This window comes from Motacilla alba, chromosome 2, assembly GCF_015832195.1.
Source record: "Motacilla alba alba isolate MOTALB_02 chromosome 2, Motacilla_alba_V1.0_pri, whole genome shotgun sequence".
Classification (NCBI taxonomy): Eukaryota; Metazoa; Chordata; class Aves; order Passeriformes; family Motacillidae; genus Motacilla; species Motacilla alba.
In genome coordinates, this window is record NC_052017.1 from 21283501 (window position 1) to 21304566 (window position 21066).

The following is a 21066-nucleotide window of genomic DNA, read 5'->3' on the forward strand; positions in this document are numbered from 1 at the left end:
GCAGCGGCCGCTGTGGCGGAGGCGGGAAGGCGGCGTGGAGCCGCTCTGCCGATCGGGGGTGCCGGCGGAGCAGAGCACGATGTGACTCCGCGGGAAAATGAAGCCGAGCGCTGCCGAGGCCGCCGACAGAGGAGCGCGTCCCCGTAAGCGGCGGGGGGCTGTGGGCAGCGCGGGGGAGCTGCCGCCCTTCGGGCCTTTCTTAGCCGGTGCCGCCATCCCGGCCGGGGCTGTGAGGCGCCGCCGCCCGCCTCGTGCCGGGCTTGGGCCCCAGCCGCCCTCGGGCTGGCGCTGCCGGCGGGGCAGCTGGAGGGGCCCTGCGTGCCGCCGGGAGTTACAGCAAAAGCGTGACCCGGGTGTGTGGGAAATGGCCGCGCTGGGCGAGTTGCTCCCCCCGGGCTTCGCTGGTACTTGGATGGAGGGCTCCTTAGGCCCCGGGTGAGAGAACGCACCCCCTTAGCAAGAGAGACTCTTCATTGCTATTGCAGTCCTGGTAATGCGCTCCAAACTTTTGATTATCCCTGAGAGGTTTAATCTGGGTGCTCCAGTAGTAATTCCAGTGTTTAGAGTGTTAATTTTTAAACGGTCCTGGCTTGTGTGTGGTGAGTATAACACTGTATTTGATCCATGATCACCTACAGAATTTTCCTTGCACACTTGCTTATCATCCACCTTTTATGTTTAGATTCTGGATCAGTTACATCAACCTATGCCTCCTAGTTTTCTTATTTCTCTAGGTGTTTTTTTTCTTCCAGATCTCACAAAACTGACTGTTGTTCCTGTGTTATTTAGTGTGCTCCTAAGCCTTAGAGGATTTTGCAGCAGGAGTAGTGGTTCTGCTCCCTTTCCTATCTAGGACTGCTTCAGGGAGGGAAGGAATCTTTAACGGAGGGACTGTTTTGCATTGTTGCCTTTTTGTCTCCAGAAGAGGCCTCCTCACTTCCTGTAGTAGCTCTCATTGTATTGAGCTTCTCCAGAAGAGAATCAATTGGGAGTAAGTCAGTGAGGAAGAAAAACCGATGTGAAAACAATATGTGGAATTGTCCTTTGAGCAACGTGGTCTAGTGAAAGGTGTCCCTGTTTATGGCAGGGAGGTTGAAATTAGATGATCTCTAAGGTGCTTTCCAGCCCAAGCCTTTTTATGGAAGCTTGGTCTATCCATTTCCATAATTTAGGATTTTTCCCTTTCAAAAATAAAACCGAAGTCCAGTTCTGTTTAAATTGCCTGGGTGGTTTTTTTTTTTCCTTCTTTCCTCAGAAGATGGAGTACAAGGAAAACCAGAAAAGATAAAATCTTCCCTGAAGAATGTGAAGAAAGACACAGGAAAACCAGAGAAACTCAAATTTAAGCCTCTCACTGGGAAGGTGTTTTACCTCGATATCCCATCAAATGTGATCTCTGAAAAGTTAGGAAAGGACCTCAAAGAGCTGGGAGGGGTAAGTTAGTAATAAAGATTTATATGAACCTAGAAGGAAATGTGCACACGTGGAATGCCTTTTTTGTGTTCTTTGTAACTGCATTTTAATGTTATTTGTAGTTACCTGAGATGGTGTCTTATTTTTCTGTGTTCGTCTTAAGCTCATTATTTGGATTGAAGTTTATCAACAAATTATTCTGTTTCAAGAATGTTTCAAGAGAAGCTGTTTTCCTGATTGGAACAAAAGTTCTTATTAGGAAGTTTTGTTTTCAGTTGATTATTCACCTGGCTTAAAATTTTATCCAAATTCATTAGGTTTCACTGTTCGAGGTGATTTTTCTTCTGCTGCTTCCGACTATATTGACATGTTTACATTTTACAACTAACAGTGTTCAGCTGAACCTGAGAGAGACTAAAGGAAGAGTTTTGTATCTGTTTTCTGTAAGTCAGCAACTTCACTAACAATGTTTTGCACAGGGTACTGAGTGTCTTTGAATACTCTAACAGTAAGTTTTATAAGCATCTTACTAATTTTTTTACTAGTTCTCCTTTCGATATGGAAGGAGCTCTTTGATACAAGCAAGGATACTTGTGTGGAGAGGAGTTAGAAGTGCCTCTCTGTATCTCCTGTTTCTGTAAAAGATTCATAGAGCAGAATTGAAAGGCACAGTTTCAAACTGTGTGATTTGTGCTTTCCACACTGATTAGTGGAAAAGAGGAAAATACCTCAAACTATACAATCTGACATGAAATAACAAGTCAGATAGTTGTTGATCACACTGTAGTTGGCAATGAAAGAGACTGAAGGAGCAAAATGGAGGAGTCAACTCAGAATGACACTTTTATATTGCTGAATATGAGAATATGAACCTACTTAAGACTTTTTGGAGAAATGTTATGAAAACTGTAGGTGTGAAACATGGTAGCTATCCTGAAATTTTAGTTTTTCTGCTGGTTCTAAACTCAGTAAATTTATAGCTTCTTGCAGACTGTAAATCACATTTGCAAACACCTGTCTTTAAGTTTAGCTGAACATTTCTGTGTAACTTCTGTTACTTAAAATTAGAGAGAGTTGTTTTCCTCAAATTAATGTTATTCCTTAATGCACTGTTTGCATTCTTGTAATTGGAAAGTATTACAGGTAGGTAGTAAAAAATTGTAATAATCATAACAAACAAAGCTCTTTTAATAATTATTACAAAATTAATAAACTTAGATTTTGTGACTGGTAAGATGCTAGTACAACTTAATTGTCATTGTTATCCAGATATTTAGAAAATATTTTCTTGTTAACTGAGTGTTTTTGAACTTAATTGTTTTAGAAGTTTTATCACTTTCCTTCCAAATATTCAATGTAAAATTGAGTTACTGATCTATTGTCCTAAAATAATTACTTGTTTTATGTATTTATATTTAGAGAGTGGAGAGTTTTCTTAGTAAAGATATCAACTATCTGGTGACTAATAAAAAGGAGGCAAAATTTGCACCAACTCTTGGCCAGATTTCTCCCGTTCCTAGTCCAGAATCTGCACCTAATGGAGGAAATGGTTCCCCTCATCCTAGCAACCGAAAGGATCGACATGATGGCAGCTCATTTAAGATAGCAGATACAGTAAGTTTCTTAGTAATAGTAATGCAAATCAGGTGCAATCCATAGGATATACATGGGATAGTTGTTCTCCTGTTTTGTTTCCTAAAGGTGGCAGCAGTTCCTTGGGTGAATAAGGATTTTTCTTTCAAACATTCTTTTAAATTTATTCAGGCTAACTTGTTAAACTTAACTAACTCAAACTAATTCAGCAAATTTTTTGAAACTTATTTGAAAAAGATCCTTTTTTTGCAAATAAGAAGACTATACTAAAATATGTTTAATTTACTATGTCTGACTTACAACACTGATGTCGTGTTTGACAGCTGGATCAGGCACATGATGACATCCAGTGATTCCTGTCTCTTTAGCAACACAGCCTATTAAGATCTGGCTGATTTGATGTTGTTAATGCTGATATCTGCAGAATCACTCTCAGATAGTAGTAGGAATGAAATTGAGCATTATGAATATTAAGTTTTTCTGACCTCTTTCTTAGAGGACCACATTAATTGTAACAGTTTGTATCTGAATTTATGTAGGTTTATGTGAAGTTTTATACATGGCCAAGTCTTGTGTCCTTTCAAAATACAGTTGAAAATCATTAGCTGTACTATATATATGGTGCTTATTTGAAACATGACCAGGCTGCAGGTCTTTGTATTGCGTGGGTGAGGTCACCTCATTTTGCAAACAGCCTGGACAGGTAAAGGCAGCTCACTATGAATAAACAGCAAAAAGTAGAAAAAGGAAATGCAGTGGTGATGGAAAAGCAGGGCATAAGACAGAGGCTGTGATTATATTCGTTACTATAATTTTCACAAGCCTAGCTTTTGGTGTCTGTGTCACTGGCTGCTTATTCCCACCATCTGACTTGTTCCAGCACTAACATTGCAGTGGCCTTCTTTGGCTGAAAATTATTACTTGTTGAGGTTTTTTTTGGTTTTGGGGTTTTTTTCCCTTTTACTGTATCAACCGTAACCCTGTGAGAAAGATGCATGTTACTGAAAAATTTGCAGTGAATGAACAAAAGGAGACCCTTGTAGCTAATTTGTATTTGTTAAGAGCAATGTGAATTATCTCTCCTCACTACAAATGTGTTTCTGTTTTAATGTAGGTACGTATGAGCAGAGGAAAGTCCTTGGTTGAAAAAGCAATCAAAGAACAGGTAAGCCAAATAATCAACAAACTTGTGGTTCAGAATTTAGTGGTTTGTTTTTCTAGAAAACAAGCAGTAACATAAGTGGTCTTAGTGGTTCTAGAGAGAAATCAGTCATGGAATATGCAGACAGAAGTTGAGGGATTGTCTTAAGTGAAGTGTCAGGTATGTTTTCTGGGTACTTCTGAAGAATTGAAAGTCTGTGGAGTCTTAGGAGCAGTAGTAACATTTGTTAGGATTGCTAATATAACTGGCATTTGAGAGGTGCTCATGAAGTTAGTGTTTATATTCACAGTCTTTAGATCTTACTGTAAAATGTGATCAGAAAGAACAGCTTTGGTTTTCTGAAGGTTAAGTGTATTCTTTTGATGGTGAGGTGCTGTAATACAGAGAGAGACAGGAGAGGAGTCTGGGAGAGGGGTATTCTTTTGGCTAGAATAGATATAAGGAAAAAATTGAATATAAGAAAACATTTTTCACCGAAAGAATAATAAAATACTGGAATTGTCTTCCCAGAGAAGTGGTAGAATCACCATCTCTGGATGTGTTTAAAAAAAGACTGGACATGGCACTTGGTGCTATAGTCTAGTTGAGGTGTTAGGACGTAGGTTGGACTTGGTGATCTTAGAGGTCTCTTCCAACCTCATTATTCTGTGATTCTGTGAAAGCATCTGCATTTTAATCTCAACTTTCAGATTACATGTTATATTTTTAATTATTTTAAGTAATTACTATATATTGTTTAAGATTATTAATGTAATTTATTGCAGGACTTAATCCCCTCTGGTAGTATACTATCCAATGCTTTGAGTTGGGGAGTGAAGATACTTCATATTGATGGTAAGTATTTTTGTTAGATGAAGCCTGACTTCAACATGTAACATTCATTTAACGGCTCTTTTGTTGAATTTGAAATACTTTAAGTTATGTCACACATACAAAAATTGAGTCAACTGAGTATAATTCTCCCACTTTTTTCCAGATGTTAAGAATTGCATTGAACAAAAGAAAAGGGAGCTCTATCTAATCAAAAGAGCAGGCAGTTCTTCTAAAGATGTGGTAAGTGCCTCTCTGCCATTTATAAAAATGCCATTTGTTTCATTAGCTAAGAAAACACCAAGTACTAAAGTACTGAGGACTGCCTACTGTGAAGCTTGTAGATTTTATTTTAATGAAGGTATTGCTCATTTTCAGTTTTTCACAGACTAGTATGTCTTGTGAATTGATTTAAAAACCATCTTTGGTAATACAAAGCATTTGCTGTATATTTCAACATTATTTAAAAACAACTGTAATAGTAGCATTGATTCCATAGTGTGTAGAGTTATGCTCTTGCAAAGGATATCTAAGAGTCAGAAGTGCTGAACTGAAATTTCCATTCTGCCTGCCTCAAAAGTAATTAATAAAATGTATTGTTGTTTTAGTATGATGTAGATGGCGGCTATGTTGCCTTGTATAGTTTTCCCTGTAACACAGTGATTAGAAATTCTTTCATTTTGATGGGCCATTTTGAAAAATCATAGTTAGGTTTCCTGGAAAAGCTATCTCTATAAGGAATCTGCAACTCTTCCTTCATAGAGAACAAGCATAAAGCATTTTGAAGCCATTTCTCCAAGTATGTGGACTTGGTGTGTGAAAATCCCCTTTTCTCAGGTTTTTAGTCTATGATGTACTGAGACATGAAAGCTTGTAGCTCTTGTGTGCTCCACCTGCAGTTGCTCTGTAATTTGCACAATTGTCTAGTTTAGCCACTGGGCCTGAGAAATAAAAGGAACCAAACTACCCAGCGTGTTATGTTGTTTTGGAATGTAATATTGGCTAGTTCTTGAGGCCTCATAAAATCCTCTGCCAAATCATCACTGTGTTTGCGGATAACGGGTGAGGTTTTATTGCAAATAGTATAAAATGAGTTTGTACTTTTACCAGAATCAATTACATTTAACAGCTGATGCTTGAACGTAGACTTCACTTTTTTTCTGAAGACAAAATATTCTTCTAAATTTTAATCTTCATTGCTAAAAATAGTGAATGACGCAGCCTGTGTAAATCCATTCAAATGAAAAGAGTTGATTTAATTGGAAATACTTGCTGTTATACAGGTTTTGGTGGCATTTTGCAGCTTGCAGTTAATTAGGATTTACAAAGTGTTGTAAAAATGTTATGTGTATTAAAGACTGAACTTTCAGCCATGGCAAGGTATTTTCAGGGTGGAAGGAGTAAGTGTATAAATTTACCTTTCTGTGTTTCTTTGTCTTGATTTGCTTTTAGAAAAAATAAATTGAGGCATCTGAAGGAGAGCACTTCTTTTTTTCAGTGTAGCAAAAAATATTTCTTTGGGAAACATGTTGTCTTGTTTCAAAGTACTAATGAGATTAGTTTCCTTAAAAATTCATCATGAGTGTATGAAGACATGATTAACACAGTGAGACTCTCGTAACTTAAATTATCTACAGCTAAATCTTCAAGTACAGTGCAGAATAATACAGGGATTTTATACCATCTCTCTTTTTTCAACAGGGAAAACAGATTCCTGCTCAGAAGTCAAAAAGTAAGTACTTCAATAATTGTAGAGGTTTCTGGCTTGATTTATTTTCTGAATGCTTAGAAATGTGCTGCAGCTCTTCTGTGGTCAAATGTGATGCTGTACTCCAGTTTGTATGTCCAAGAGAAGCATATAGAGAAACTTTGTGGAAATCAAGAGCTTGTCAAAACCGACACATAATGTTCTAAAATAAAGTCTGATTATTTATTAAGTTACTGGAGCAACTTGATAAATGATGAGAAGTATTTCTCTGTTGATTTCCTTTTCTCCCCCTTTGAGCAGGTAGACTGAAAAGTCCATTTATCAGGGTGGAAGATAGGAGTCGGTAAGTGTTCTCTTCATGCATCTAGTAATGTGGTTCTCAAACTGAGTAATTCAGAATTGCTTGAGGAAGTGTGTCCTTAAATGTCAATTCCTTTCAACTTCCTGACTTCAGATGTCAAGTGTACTGCCCTCTTAAAATGACATACAAATGTCTTTAGCCACCAAATGAGATTGAGCAAGTAGTAGTATAGTCGGGAATATTTGCAGTAGGTGAGGGAAGTGGCAAGTCAACAGGTAACTCCAGTTTGTAGATCATGAGAGTGGGTTCTTTGGGTTACTTCCTGCCAAGGAATGAAAGGGAATCTTGAACCTTTATATCTTTCCTTAGATCCAAGTCCTGCAGCCCAGAATTTTGCATACTGAATTCCACTTCTGTAGTTCCAACTCAATTACATTTGTCTCCTGCTGAGACTCTTTAGATGTAAGGAAAGTGATGTTGATAGTTAAAATAATTAATTGAAACTAGGTTTAATTTCCTGTTCAGTAATTTCTTTTTAAAAGGAAAAATTACAAGCTATTAATCTGATTTCAATATCCACTGTAGCATGAGGTCTGATACTTTCAGCCTTGAAAAATTTCACATCTTTCTGGTCCTGCAATCAGTCAGTCTTTGTTGTGTACGAAAATGCCACTTAGCCAGAAGTTGAGAGAACAATGAATTGTAAAAAAAGTTTGGTTCTGCACAGCATAATTTGCACCTTTAAATTCCTAAGTAACTTCTGAGTTGTGGTGTTGTTTATAAGCACTAAATTCTTTGACCGGATTTCTCTGACACTCCCTGAATTGAAAAAAGACATCTAAACCTGGTTGTACACTGTGAGTTGGTGCAGTAGGTATGAGGGATATGGGGATAGTGGGGAGAACTGGACCAAAGAGTTGTGAGGATAAGAAATTAATACAAAAATATATGTGAATTTCACAATGTAGTAAAAACACTTGGAACACTTTTAAGTATTTGTGTAACCTCATGTTTTTTAATGTTTGTGCAACATAAGTTGCAGTTCAGAAGCAGAAGGTGATGCTTCACTGCTGTATTACGTTTTCCAGACTTGTTCTTGTAGTTTTGCCCGGGTAGCTTATAATAGTAATGTGGGGAAAAAAATCAGACTGAACTCTGCTATCAGCATTTCAGTCAACTGATTATTCAGTATGTGACATGCCCTTTTTGGAGGTTCTTGATCTGTTCAGAGCACTGGTATGGTTGCTTGTTCTGGTATCTCTGAAAGTACAGTGGTGTACAGGAATATTGTTTTTCTGAAAAATGAAAAAGTTTTTATATTTTGAATGATATTTTTTAAAGAAAATTATAAAATAAATTTTAAAAAAGCATTAGATGTTGGGAACTCAGAAGCACAAATGCACTGTTGTCCAAATTGTTCTTGGGCTTATTGGTTACCCAACTCACAACAACTGGTAGGCACACAAGTAATATCCCAAGGAATGTGTAAGACAGCTATGGAAACTGAAGTAAAATATCAAGGAAGAAATTAATTACTTATTCTAAGATATTTATCTGTTTAGCATTCTGTGTATGTCATATGTAAAAGAGAAACACTTGTTCAAGATTTTGGACCTGGAGTAATGTATGCAATGAAGCCCTTTTTCCATTTTTGATGGTTCTCATGCACTTGTTTTGTGTTAATACAGCCAGTACCGACCGTTTTATCTGCAGTTACTGAGTTTTCCATTTCTGAACTATTGTGTTCCAAAGCCGTATAGTCCATTTGAGGTGGATAAGAAGTATCCTGGTCAAAAGCAAACTCAGTCTAAGGAAAGGTTTGTTGAAAATTTTATTTTATTTTATTGAGGTATGGGTAGAGGAGAGAGTTGTTCTCTCCATGAATTATTCCTTGACTAATTGTGTTTTAAAATAATTTCTCAACTTCCTAATTTTCTGTGCTATTTAATACTATTAGACTATTAGTCATGTCTCATCAATGTATCTACTGCGCTGTTGGTATCTTTCTATCTGTACCCTCTTTATCCTGTCTTTAGTCCTTTTTTTGGGCATACAGATGCATACATCCAAAAATGTGGCCTTCTCCTTTCACTGTGGGTCAGCATAAGATATTTCTTTCCTTTCTCCCACTGGTTTCTTCTTTGTCCTCGTCTTGGATGCTGTTCAGTAAGTATTTCACAGGAAGTGGGTTTCTTAAGACTTCCTTTGTATTTGTCCTGAAATAAGTTTTGAAATAAGTAGTTGAATTTTTTAAAGCAGTGATATTCAATCACGGTGCCTACCCATTGTTGATAAAGAGTGTATATTGATAATTTATAGAAATTAGATAGACTGCTAATACTGCTTCAGCTCTTCAAAGATGAAAAGTGGATGCCAGCTGCCCAGTGGAATTGCAGCTGGCTTTGCAGCAGCTGTTTATGTAATACAGTTTGACATTCAGGCTCGATTTGAGCAGTACAGATGCAGTTAGAACTTCAGCAAATCAATTTTATGATTTGAAACTATTTAAGAGTCTTAATTAACTGTTTTTGTTAATCAGTGCGGTTTTAAAATTTTTTTCTACCTGCTTTTTTCATTGACTTCTAAAATTGATTCATGTGAGAGACTAACTATATTTAGGTGGAGGGTAGCTTTGCTATATGTATAACTTACTGTATGTAGTAAGTTCCGTAGTAAGCTTTTCTGTCCTTGGGGCTGCAGACTTCCTTAGCTGTGATACCTGTTTTCTTTATGAAGTGGCTTCTCCACAGTTCTGTCCAGTTTTGACCATAATACAGTGCTGGAGGTTTCAGCTGACATTGCTGTGATGCTTTTTTAAATTTTTTTTTAAATGCAAGGAAGGCAGCAGTATAAAAAGATAGAAAACATATATTGCAGAGGTTTCTGCTGTATATTAATAAGGCAGTTTCTGATTGTGTCTCTTCAGAGGATGTTGGAAAGGCCCATTCTTTTTAAAGCATTAAAAAACCAAAAAGGCAGTTTTTGTTTAGATGGACTAAGGAATATGATATATTAAAAATTTCAGGATTTATATTTGAATAAATAATCCTAATTAATATTTCACGTGGGCACATACCAAAGAGATGTTTAGGTGGTAGAAAGTTTCATACTCAGCAGGTGAATGTGACCAATGTCAGTTTTGGGAGAAAGAGAGAGGGGGGAATGTCTACTTGTTTTGTCTTTACCTGGGAGAAAAACTTGTTGAAACAAAGTTGTTAGTTCTACTTGCTTCTGCATTGGGCAAGACCTGCCAACTTACTCAGTCTTCAGGTAATCCACTTTATTGCTTCTGTCCTGCTTTACTGGTTCTCTGTGAGGTTTACTGTTTTCCAGAGGGAAGGTGTGAAGGCTGCTGTAACAGTTAAAGTGTACATTAGAGTTCCCTGGCCTGGGGAACCCAAGAAATGCTGGGGCAGGGTGTTAATGTTAAGCATTTGCTATGCTTTGTAAGCTATTTCTCAAGACAGATTTTTAGTTGTAAAGTCCTGAGCGTACTTCTATGCAGATACTTGGTAAAATCCACCAGTGATTTTTGGCTAAACAGGGAGATGGAACTATTCCTTCAAAGTCAAGAGGAAGTAGAGTTTGATGACGCTGCTTTACTGCTGGCATATCAACCGTAGGTGGTATAAAAGTGGATTGCAGCAAGCAGTAGCTCTTCCCAGATGAGGATTTGGAAGATCATGGAGCAGCTGTTGAAAATCTCTTGATATTTTAATGTCGAAAAACTTAAGGTTCATTTTTTTTTTTTTGCATTCCCACTTAGCCTTTACCTAGAAATACAGGACAAAATGGTATTTGGTCAGCATATTCAAAATTATGTACAACCAACAGTGGGCATTAAAATCTTTTTTTTTGCTGTTTCTAGTCTGAGTTTTATTGGCTGTGCACAGAGACTTCTAAAGGTCCTTTGATTTTTATTTGTTTAGCAATTTTGTATTATTCCTTCTGAGTCAATGATAGTGGTATGTCTATACTAACCTGGATGTTCTGTGCTTGCATATAATTCCACTGGGTCTGCCTCTCTTCGTGCAGTAAATGTTTCTGGGTTTTGTTTGTTTGATTTTAAATCTAACTAAAACTCTTCGAGTTTTCTAAGTGTTGACTAAAATACTGTAAATAGTTTAAGGGGAAATAAAGATTTGGCTTGGGAGGGTTTTTTTAAGTGAGTAAGAATGAACACACTGTGAGGAGCATGTTGAGCACTCAGTTCCATGTTTAAGACTCATTAATATTCTCTTAACAGAAACAAAATAAACAGTGACAAGGATTGTGGAATGCCTGCTCAGTTTCCTCAGAAGGACAAAAAAAAGAGAGGATATTGTGAATGTTGTGGGAAGAAATACGAAGATCTGCAAACAGTATGTGAAATGTCAATTATATGCTTTGATGCCATCATATCTCTTTAATGTGGTATCACCAGAGGTTTCTCTGTAATTTTTTATTTAAAATATTTTTCTGAATAACCAGCAAATTAATATTTTTTCCTTTGTTAGAAGCAGCGATTAAGAATTAAGACCTATCTCTGATAGCTGCAGGCACTAATAATTCATGTCTTAGAGATGCTGGTAGTAAACTAATGATATTTACTTGCTCCTTGTTGTGCTGTTGACTTGTTTATTGATATCTGTAATATTAGATTTATTTCATGTTTTTTCTTTATTGCAGCATCTTGAAAGTGAGCGGCACCGAAATTTTGCACAAAGCACACAGTATAAAGTTGTTGATGATATAATCTCAAAGTTAGTTTATGAGTTTGTTGCATACAAGGATGATGAGAAAGGAAAAATAAAAAGGTGAGTTACATATTGTAAATTCTGAAGACCTCTGTGAGTCAGGACATTGAACATAATGATAGTTTTGAAGTTCTTGATCTGAATAGAAGAGGATAAATTCATGTTTTCAAGGCTGACATAAATCATGGAACTTTTCGGTGAGGTTGTATGTTGCAAATCAATTCTGTAAAGCAGAACTTAATGAAAAAAAATCAAAGTGCAGATGACATCAGAGAAAGTTGAGACTGAAAGTTACCGGAAGTTGTTGTACTTATCTTCAGCTCCTGTAACACAAAATCTACTGTACTGAAATATTGCTAACAGAAAGACAGCAGTGTCTGGACATCTTGTTCTGAATGATTTGTCATACTTAGTAGTCTAAGGACAGCAGGTTAGTCAATCTGGTCTCCTTACCTGTGGAAAAACTTCCTACCTAACTTCCTTCCTAAAACTTCCTACTCTAAACCTCTTTGCTTCTGTGCGGCCTGTGCAGGACAGAGGAAGCAAATGTTCCTTTCTTTGTGCTCAAGAGCTTGAAAGGGCAAGAAAAACTTGTTTGGTGTCTTGGGCTGTAGGCACCAGGGTCTTTGTTATGTGATGCAGTAACACTATTCAAGGTTGCCCTGATTTTTTGGAAATGAGTCAGGAGATAAGGAATAACTTTCTTCTTTACTTATTAAAAAAAAGCAAGTAATGAAGAAATAAATATATTCTTAGTGAAATCAAAGGAAATGCAAATAGAATCAAACAACTGATAGACTAATGAAAGCAAGCCTTGATTTCTTTTGTGATTTCAAAATACTCAGACTTGTTAGACTTGAAATCCTGTCAAGAAAATCATGTTAATTTTGTGTGTAAATATCATAGAATATTTGTAAGTATTTATAGTCATTGCATTATATTAACTTATTTTGTTCTTAATGCTACTGTAAATTGAGATTTTTTTGAAATACTAGACTACATTGTATGCTTTTAAAACAATGTCATGAGCTGTAGAAATCAGTAAGAAAGCATCAAAACTATAAGGCACTCTGCTCCTGTAGAAATAGTCTGTTGCTACCATAAATATATCTTTCCTTGAGGAGTGAAAACAAAAGCTCCTTTGTCAGTTCAGTTACTTTTCTAGACTCAGTTGCATATGGAGTTATGTTGCATGGGGCTTTTTATGTTTGTTAACATTTTTAAACCATTTCATTATAGGACAAAATGTAGCACAGGATATTTTTCTCCTATTATTGGAAAGATAACCAGACCAGATGAGCTGAAAGAGCAACTGAAAAAGCAACGCATTGCTTTGAAAACTTACTCCTGGAAGGATACTGCAATGCAGGCTCTCAAATTGGATCGCCAGCCTACAGAAGTACAACCAAATTCTGTGCCAATACCTACCCCTGTTTCTGCATCTGTCTGTTCAGTTCTTTATTGTTATCCATCACAACCTTCAGAACTAAAAAGTAAATTCAGAATTAATAATGAAAATATTAAGACTGATTGCTTCTGTGCTGTGAAGTTACAAGAGACTGTTGTATCATCAAATTCCATACAACCACCCCTTCAAAAAACTGATGAAGTGTACACAGAGAACTTGTCTCGAGCTCCTGAGCTGTTCAGCAAGGAAATACTGGAACCAGTTGATAGTAAAAAGAATGTACTGTGTTTTCAGGAAGGAATGGATGCATTATATTCTCATACCCAAGTTACAGATTTTAGTGAAAAAGGCAAAAACTTACTGCAGCAAAAACGAAAATTAAATAATTCAGTAGTTCTACCAGCAAAGTGTTTGAAAAAAGCAGATGCCAATCCTACATTTGTCAAAAAACATAGCGATTCATGTGATAATCATCAACAAATGCAGCACAATGTCGTTCTGGAGGCTGAGGTATCTGATACTGCTGTGAACAAAGAACTTAAAGCATCAGCTGCCAGCACTGCCCACAGTTCACCGTCTGGAAAGCTGCATAGAAAAGTGAAGCTTAATTTGAGAAAGAATAAAAGAGAAACCCGGAAACAGAGTATGGAGTTATGTGTAAAGAATTCAGATGGACTGTCTGTTCCTGAAGAGAAGAGAAGCACTTGTACCTCATCACTGCAAACCCTATTGGAGTTATTTCAGACAAGTGAAAGAAACTCAGAATTTGGAGGTTTTTCAAATTACACTGAGAACAAATGTTCAATGAGCATAAATGATACATGCGAAGGGCAGAATGCAGATGTTTTGTGGTCATTATTTTCCTCTTCATCCTCATCCCCATTTTTTGGATTTTAATACTGGTTTATTTAATGTAATGATTTTTAAATTGACTTGAAAATTTAATATTCTATTCATGAAGACTTAAATTGCTGTATTATATGTACAGATTATTTGGTTTTCAAGTTTTTTAATGCAAAAGCTTCTGTATGTGTAAATAAGAAAAATAAAACTAAGTTTGGCTTTGGTTGTGTGTTTTGGGGTTTTTTTAAAGGTACTGCTTTATTGTGTCTGGTAAAAGGCTCTGACCCCACATTTGGATTAAATGAGTTGCTAGGCAAAGCATGATGCTGCTGCATTTAGAGTAATTTCCCAAAATCATTGACTATGACACATTCCAAGTAACCACATTAAAAATAACTGGATGTTCCACTGTAAGTAGTCTGTTACTCACAGATTACTGATCTTTTGCCAGTGTTTTGTTGCTTCCCTTTTCTGTTTTTTCTGCTGCTTCCATAGAGAACACATTAACAAAGATGTATTATATTCTTTGACTCTGATAGTTTTAATTTAATAATAATACATCTGTATTGTGTGTTTCAGCTAATAAGAAGGCAATTAGATGTATATATTTTTATTGGGAGAAAACAAACAAGAAACCAGCAGGACAGGTAGGTTTCTCATCAACTTGGGTTATTTGTTTGATTTTTCTTTCAGAGTAACCAGCCTGTCAGATTGGCTTTACTCAGAAGCTTAGTGAAAGACACAAGTGAGAGTTGGGAAGACTTTTTTAATAATGCAGATCTTTACCAGAGCTGATTTCATTCAGAATTTCCATATCTGTAAATCATGAGAGGGCACAAGTATGAAATTACAAGAGGCAAAGCTTTATTAATAAATGTAGAGTGCCTTAAGGTCATATAAGAGGTCTCAACCATAGAAATTACTTTCATTAATTTTTGTATAAATTACTTGTTTGCATTTTCATCTCTTGCCCATTTAATATTCTCAGATTTAGTGCTTTTACAGTTAAAGTGCTTTAATGTTGCAGGCTATTGTATGTCCTTTATAGGCTGTTTTCTGTGAGGGGTAGGTAAAGCTGCTTGGAGTGCAGAAATAGGTGAGGAAAATTCTATAAAATTATATTTCCTTTACAGGGGGTATGAATTGGAAGCTTAATGATGGAAGTAGCTGCTTAGGGTGTTACTGTCACCTTAAAAGGTGACATTCCTTATTCCTCTGTTAATGTAATTGCATATATAGTCTGGTGAGGATTGCTTTTGGCTTCTCCATCTTACTGGTCACTTCTGGCTTGATTTATAGTTAATTCTGATCCGGGTTCACATCCAGACAATATAGAAAACCATTACAGAAATGAGCAAAATTAACATTTTAAAGAGGAGTTGATCTTTAATGTGCATATCTGTATTTAGTTTTTGCCTGCAAATTACCAGTATATAGTACTCTAGGACCGGGACTTTAAAGTAGAATACTGAAGCAATTACTTTGCTCTTTATTTTGAATGACACTTTAGTGATTGCTTTCTGGTTCAGCGAGTTCAATATATTTTAGAAACAAGTGTTTTGACTATTTTTCTTCTATTGAGATAATTTTGTTTGGTTGGATGGTTGGAGGTTTTTTTGTTGGTTTTTTTTTTTGTGATGGGGGGGTTGGCTTTTTTTTTTTTTTGGTTAGGTTGGAGTTTCTCTGGGTGTGGGTTTTTTCTAGCTTTTGGTTCAGTCTTAAAAGTAAGAAAAATTCGCATTTCCCCCTAAAACATTGCAGCAATCTGCCAGTAAGTATCTCTTGCTTCTACCTCTGCTTCCATCCCTGGGGAACACATTCCTTAGCTGCCCTGGTGGCCTCCACCTGGGCATGGCTATTGATACACATAAGGATTGCTGCAATGATAAGGGTGAAAGGTGGAAGAAGTCACCCATTAGTAGATCTGCTCATCAGATAAACAGTGTGTATGTTTTATGAGTAAATGCAGTCCTAGAACATGTTAGCTCAACAGGCACTGCTAAGACAAGTTTTAAGCACATTAGAATAAGGTTTTAGAATCTAGAAGAAAAAAAAAAAATCAGGTTTATCATTAAAATATGAAGACTATTCATTGTAACCCAGAACGAGATTAGGAGAGTTGCTGCAACTGGTTGCAAAAAGCAGTTCTAGTCATAATGCAGGTTTTGTTTACTGGTCACTTCAGTGTGTGTTAGAGTCCCCTTTGTCGTATGCGCAGTTGGTATCACAAGCCACATTAAGCCTATTAACTATTTCCAAAACAGATTTGTTCAGCATATCTAATTATTTTAATGTATTTATTATCTTTTAAGCTTGTTTGAAAAAGGCCCCCACAGTTTTTACTGATGTTTGAATGCATTTATGTTACAATTTGAAAAAATAAATGCGGAAGGGTAGTTACTAGAACATCTGTCTCTCTCTGATTTCCTCATGGAGAAGAGAATTGAGTATTTTCAAAATACGTGGCAGTGATGGTGAGAAATGTCAAACATTTCAGACAAAGACTACCTCTTTGGTCATTAAAACTGCACTTCTAATGGCAAACCTTGATTCATCTGCATGTATTTGTGATAATTAGATATTATATAATTACAGTTTGAACTTTCTTCATAAGGATTTCTTATAATGCACCTAATTTTTGAATTGTCTTGCTTTCTGTGACTTTGAGCAGAAATGTGGTGTCCATTCAGGTAAGTTATAGTGTGGCTGAGAGGAAACAGTTCCCAATCCTTACGTGTGTGCACAGGGGGTGTGCATACCGATGCTTCTGTGGTGATTAGCAATGCCAATGCCACTCACACGTGGGGAGGTTCTGCAGGAGCTTCTGAGATGGATGCACTCAGGTAAGCCTCTGCTCTGCAGCAGCATCCCTGTGGGCAGCTATTGCCCAACCCCCAGCTGCAGAACACTTGACACAGCAGGAGGTGACTGTAGGGCTGGCTTTCCCGTTAGAGTTGCAGGGAAGTTAGTTACAACCTGTGGTTTTGGCTCCTTAGATGTACCTGTGAGGGTGTGTGCACCTTCATCCCACATCTGAAGAGCCTCAGCTCTGACCCACCCATCTAATGTAGCTGGTGATGGTGTCTGTGAAGTTCCTGTGGCAGCCTCTTGAGTGAATGAATGTTGAAAAAATGGTAGCTGCTCTTAACTCATGTAATTACAGTGGGGCATGTAGACACAGGACAAAAATATGAATCTCTCCATGTTCTCCAGCTGGAGAATCTTTGTCTATGTGGCCTCTGGACCATTGGCTGTTAATAAGCACCAGAGGCTGATAAAGACTGATCACACTGGGCTTTTTGATCATGTTGACAGTTGATACCACAGAAGCATCAAATAGCAGTCTACCTTGGTCTTGCACTGAGTACTCAAAGGTGGAAAGCACTTCCTTGCCCTAGTTTCATTCTCTAGATGCTTAGAATCTGGGAACTTTAAGACATGCAATTAGATTGTGTAAAGAATTATGGGAAATTCCTGAAATAGTGAAGTGTAAGATAAAACTACAATTAAATGCGATCAAGCATTCATATCCTTCTTGCATGACTGGTTTGGATGTTACTTGCATCACAGCAGGAAATGGTCTCCCCTTTATCCCTCTCATTTTTTCCATTATGCTGCATCTCATGTACATATTCTTCTGGAAAATAAGCTATTTTCTTTCAAGTGCTTGCTGCCACTCAGATTTAGCTGTAACCTCTATATGCATCTAATCACCACTCTTGAAGACAAATGAGGGGAAATTTTAGCAACCAATTGATCCAGAGCAATTTTACAACTTACTTACACAATATATGTAGGTGGACTAGAAAATGAATACCAAAATTTATTTCTTAGCATAGCTAGTCCTCTGGACCCTGTAAAGAGATTATTTATGCTTGCTCTTAATAGCAAAAACAAAAGTAAATCCTGTTGGTAATACCACGGAATCACCACTGATAATCTGAAGCAGGTGAATACAAATGTGAGTAAAGTCCATTAACCAGTTTACCATCTCTAAAGGTGACATGAGATGAATAATTTGGGATTTTTACCATGAATTGTGCAAATGTTGCTTTTTAGTCTAGCTTTAGATAGTGCAGTTATCAAAAATAAATGCAGAGCACCCCAGATATAGCACTATAAAAATATTTGGGATGGAAAGCAGGTGATTGGGTGTAGTCCAATTTGATTTGGTATAAAGAAGTTGTATATTCAGGTGGCTGTCTATAATATTTTTGTTTGTTTGGGGTTTGTTTTGGTTTTGGTGGGGGTTTTTGTTTGGTGGGTTTTTTGTGTTGTTTTTTTCATTGTTGTTTTGGGTTTATTTTTTTTTTGTTGAGTGGAGATCTCCCTTCAAGATTGAGCATTAAATATTTGTTGAGTATGTGCATGCCACAAACCCCAGACTTTCCCTGTGACCTCCAGTACTACAGGCAGTGGAGGGGGCTGGTCTCCTCTCTCTGGGAACTAGAGATAGGACACAAGGAAATGGGAGGAATCTGCAACTGGTAATGTTCAGACTGGACATCAGGACACGGTTCTTCACTGAGAGGGTGATCGGTCACCAGAATATGCTCCTCAGGGAAGCAGTCCCCAAGACAAGAGTTAAAGGATTGGATGACACCATTATATGGTGTATTTTTAGGTAGTTCCATGAAGAGAAGGGAGTTGGACTTTGAGTCTTATAGATCTCTCTTCCAATATGAGATATTCCATGAGTTGCTAGAAGAAGAAAAAATCTGTCCCCTGATGTGAAAGAGCTTGTTGCTCAGAGGTGGGTGGTCTGCCACAGTCCTCAGCAATGTAGAGGAACTCCCAGGAAAGTAAAACTAGGAGGTGAATCTCGATGTTCGCTGCCTGATTTCCCAAATGAGTGTGAAATCACCATCAATGAAATTGAAATATTTCTCTGAAGAATTAAGCCTGTCAAATCATTCATTTCTAATCAGTGTGTACAATTAGAAGGGACTTCAGACATACAGATCAGGATTTACTTCCTTGTGATTTAGATCCTTCAGCATAATTCAGAAATTTTCTGCAATTTATTTAAGTTTTCTCTTTAGAATTAGTCTTTAGTGTTTACCACAGAAGTGATAAAAAAATAAGCCAAAGAGTAGAAGATATAAATGAGAGAGGTTTGCAAGGAGAGGAATGTAAAACTTTTTTCAGCTGTGTTTTGGCAAATTGCTTCTAGCACACACACTTTTAAAATGTCTTTATCTTGGTATTAGTTGGCTGTATTAAAAAAAAAAAAAGACAGTTATAAATATTATTTAAATATTATTCTTAAGATTAGTGAAGGGTTTGACCAATACAGAGTTGGCACACTAAAAAAAAGGACTGCATTTATGAAACATATGTCTCATACCTCACCATATCCACTGAGGATACAGACTGGATAAAACTCTGCATTCACAGTTAGCTTAAAGCAGCCAAGCTTTGGCTGCTGCTGGGTTGGTGAACCTTGCATGTGTAACACCTACACTAAATCTGAACACTGGTGAGCAAGAGAAAAAAGAATTCTGTGATGTACTGATCTAGGAAATTAGTGTATAACTGTTCTGTGGATCTGCTGCTGAATGGTGTAATGTATATCCAATGTCATGAATTCTCACAGAAATACTGACAGAAGCAGCTGTGCAATAGTGTGCCAGTGGGGAAAGTTTGGTCTAACTGAAATAACTGAAGGGATTGGCTGCAGCCTGAAATGTAAGGATTTATGACTTTTGTAAGACGATTGAAGCATCATATTATAATATTGATTGGTTTTCTTTGCTATAAATAGCACTTTCTCATTTTCTGTACCCAACTCACCCATGGTCTTCTTGACACACCACCAAGAGTTTTTTAAGCTAATTTTGCACTGTTTCAGCAGCTGCTTGAGGGCTTAATGGATACTTTGAGGTAGTATTGCATCTTTCCTGTAGTACCTGACAGGAGTATCAGCAGGACAGTACAAAACTTACTCGCCACGTTCTCTTCAAAGTTACTATATATTTCTGCATGCAATACTCTTCTGTTATCTTCACCTTGTTGGACTGTCATTTTGGCTGTTTTCATATCACAGAAACAAACTCTGAGAAACTGAATTTCCTCCATCTGTCCTCTAATTGGTTCCTTTAATAAGATTATATATGTAAGTAAGATAAGCCCTACAGAGAAATCGGGCCAGGAGCGCCGGCATTCCCTGTCGGGTGGCTCCGGGGAGCCAAGCAGCCGCTGCAGAGCCGCTGCGCCCGGAGCACGGTCCTTCCCGCGGGGAGCCGTGGAAGGCAGAAGGCAGCCCGGCGGGTGGAAACGCTCCTAGCAGCAGAAATGGGGGTGCCAGGTGTCCTGGCTGTTGTCGGTGCAAGCAGTGCAATTAAAATTGATCTGCATCATGATTTGAAGACATTTTGTTTGTTTGTTTGCTCTTTTAATCTTTGAGACTACAGTGAACAGCAGCTTTCAGTGGCATTATCTGTGATGCCGCCTCCTCCTTTATTATGTGTTTACAACTGGTACAAGCCTTGTAGTGGGTTGTTAGACTTGGTATTCTCTTGCCTGGATCGGTAGCGAGCTGCATCTGCCGCTGCCCTGACCTCCCTCCTCCTCTCTCCGCTCACCTCAGCTGCGTGCCATGGCCGTCCGTGCTACCGGCCCTTCCGAAAGCGGCGGGCAAAGAGGTGCCTCAGGCGACCGCCACTTTCGTCCCTTTTTCATAAAGAAATGTAGTTAAGGGAGGTGAGATACACCGTGCTGAGAGGCAGCACTGCTGCTCTCGGCTTCCCGGTAGGTGGAAGTGTAGAATTGGGTTGCAGACGCAGCCAATCCCTCCGCTGAGGGAGAATTATTCTCGCGTTTCAGGGAACGGACATCGTGGGGACTCCTTGACACCTCGGCCTCTTCCTTAGTCCAGGAGAACATGTTGTAACGTGAAAGGAAAGATTCTGCGTTGTAATCCTCTCGTTGTTAAAAGAGCGAGGATAGAGTAGAAATTTAAGAAGGGAGCAAAAAATGTCGTAGAGAAGGAAATTAAGGTTTGCTCAGAAAATGAGCACGTAAAGGAGGGAGAGAGAGGCTGACGGCCGTATGGGCAGGGAGGGAGGGAAACCGCCCCGGCTGCCTCCCCGG

At 37.8% G+C, this 21066-nt stretch overlaps 1 protein-coding gene across 3 annotated transcripts; it reads left to right on the forward strand.

Moving 5' to 3' along the window:
- Window positions 1-4: 4 nt before the first annotated feature.
- Window positions 5-14187, forward strand: DBF4 (DBF4 zinc finger). Of its 3 annotated transcripts, none has more exons than XM_038127959.1 (12): window positions 5-143; window positions 1256-1434; window positions 2833-3027; window positions 4121-4171; window positions 4933-5002; window positions 5145-5221; window positions 6680-6710; window positions 6984-7029; window positions 8676-8804; window positions 11234-11348; window positions 11656-11783; window positions 12963-14187. In XM_038127959.1, the coding sequence occupies exons 1-12, from the start codon at window positions 98-100 to the stop codon at window positions 14026-14028; spliced, it is 2133 nt and encodes a 710-aa protein (XP_037983887.1). In that variant the 5' UTR covers window positions 5-97; the 3' UTR covers window positions 14029-14187. The 3 variants fall into 3 exon arrangements, with proteins under 3 accessions (XP_037983887.1, XP_037983888.1, XP_037983889.1); XM_038127960.1 differs by having other exon boundaries at window positions 6987-7029; XM_038127961.1 differs by having other exon boundaries at window positions 1259-1434.
- Window positions 14188-21066: the final 6879 nt, after the last annotated feature.

Bases quoted from the DNA above. Each gene is read 5' to 3' on its own strand.
- DBF4 (XM_038127959.1), top strand. From the start codon at position 98: ATGAAGCCGAGCGCTGCCGAGGCCGCCGACAGAGGAGCGCGTCCCC. The intron at 1,435-2,832 runs GTAAGTTAGTAA...ATTTATATTTAG, and splicing joins ACCTCAAAGAGCTGGGAGGG to AGAGTGGAGAGTTTTCTTAG. The intron at 11,784-12,962 runs GTGAGTTACATA...ATTTCATTATAG, and splicing joins GAGAAAGGAAAAATAAAAAG to GACAAAATGTAGCACAGGAT.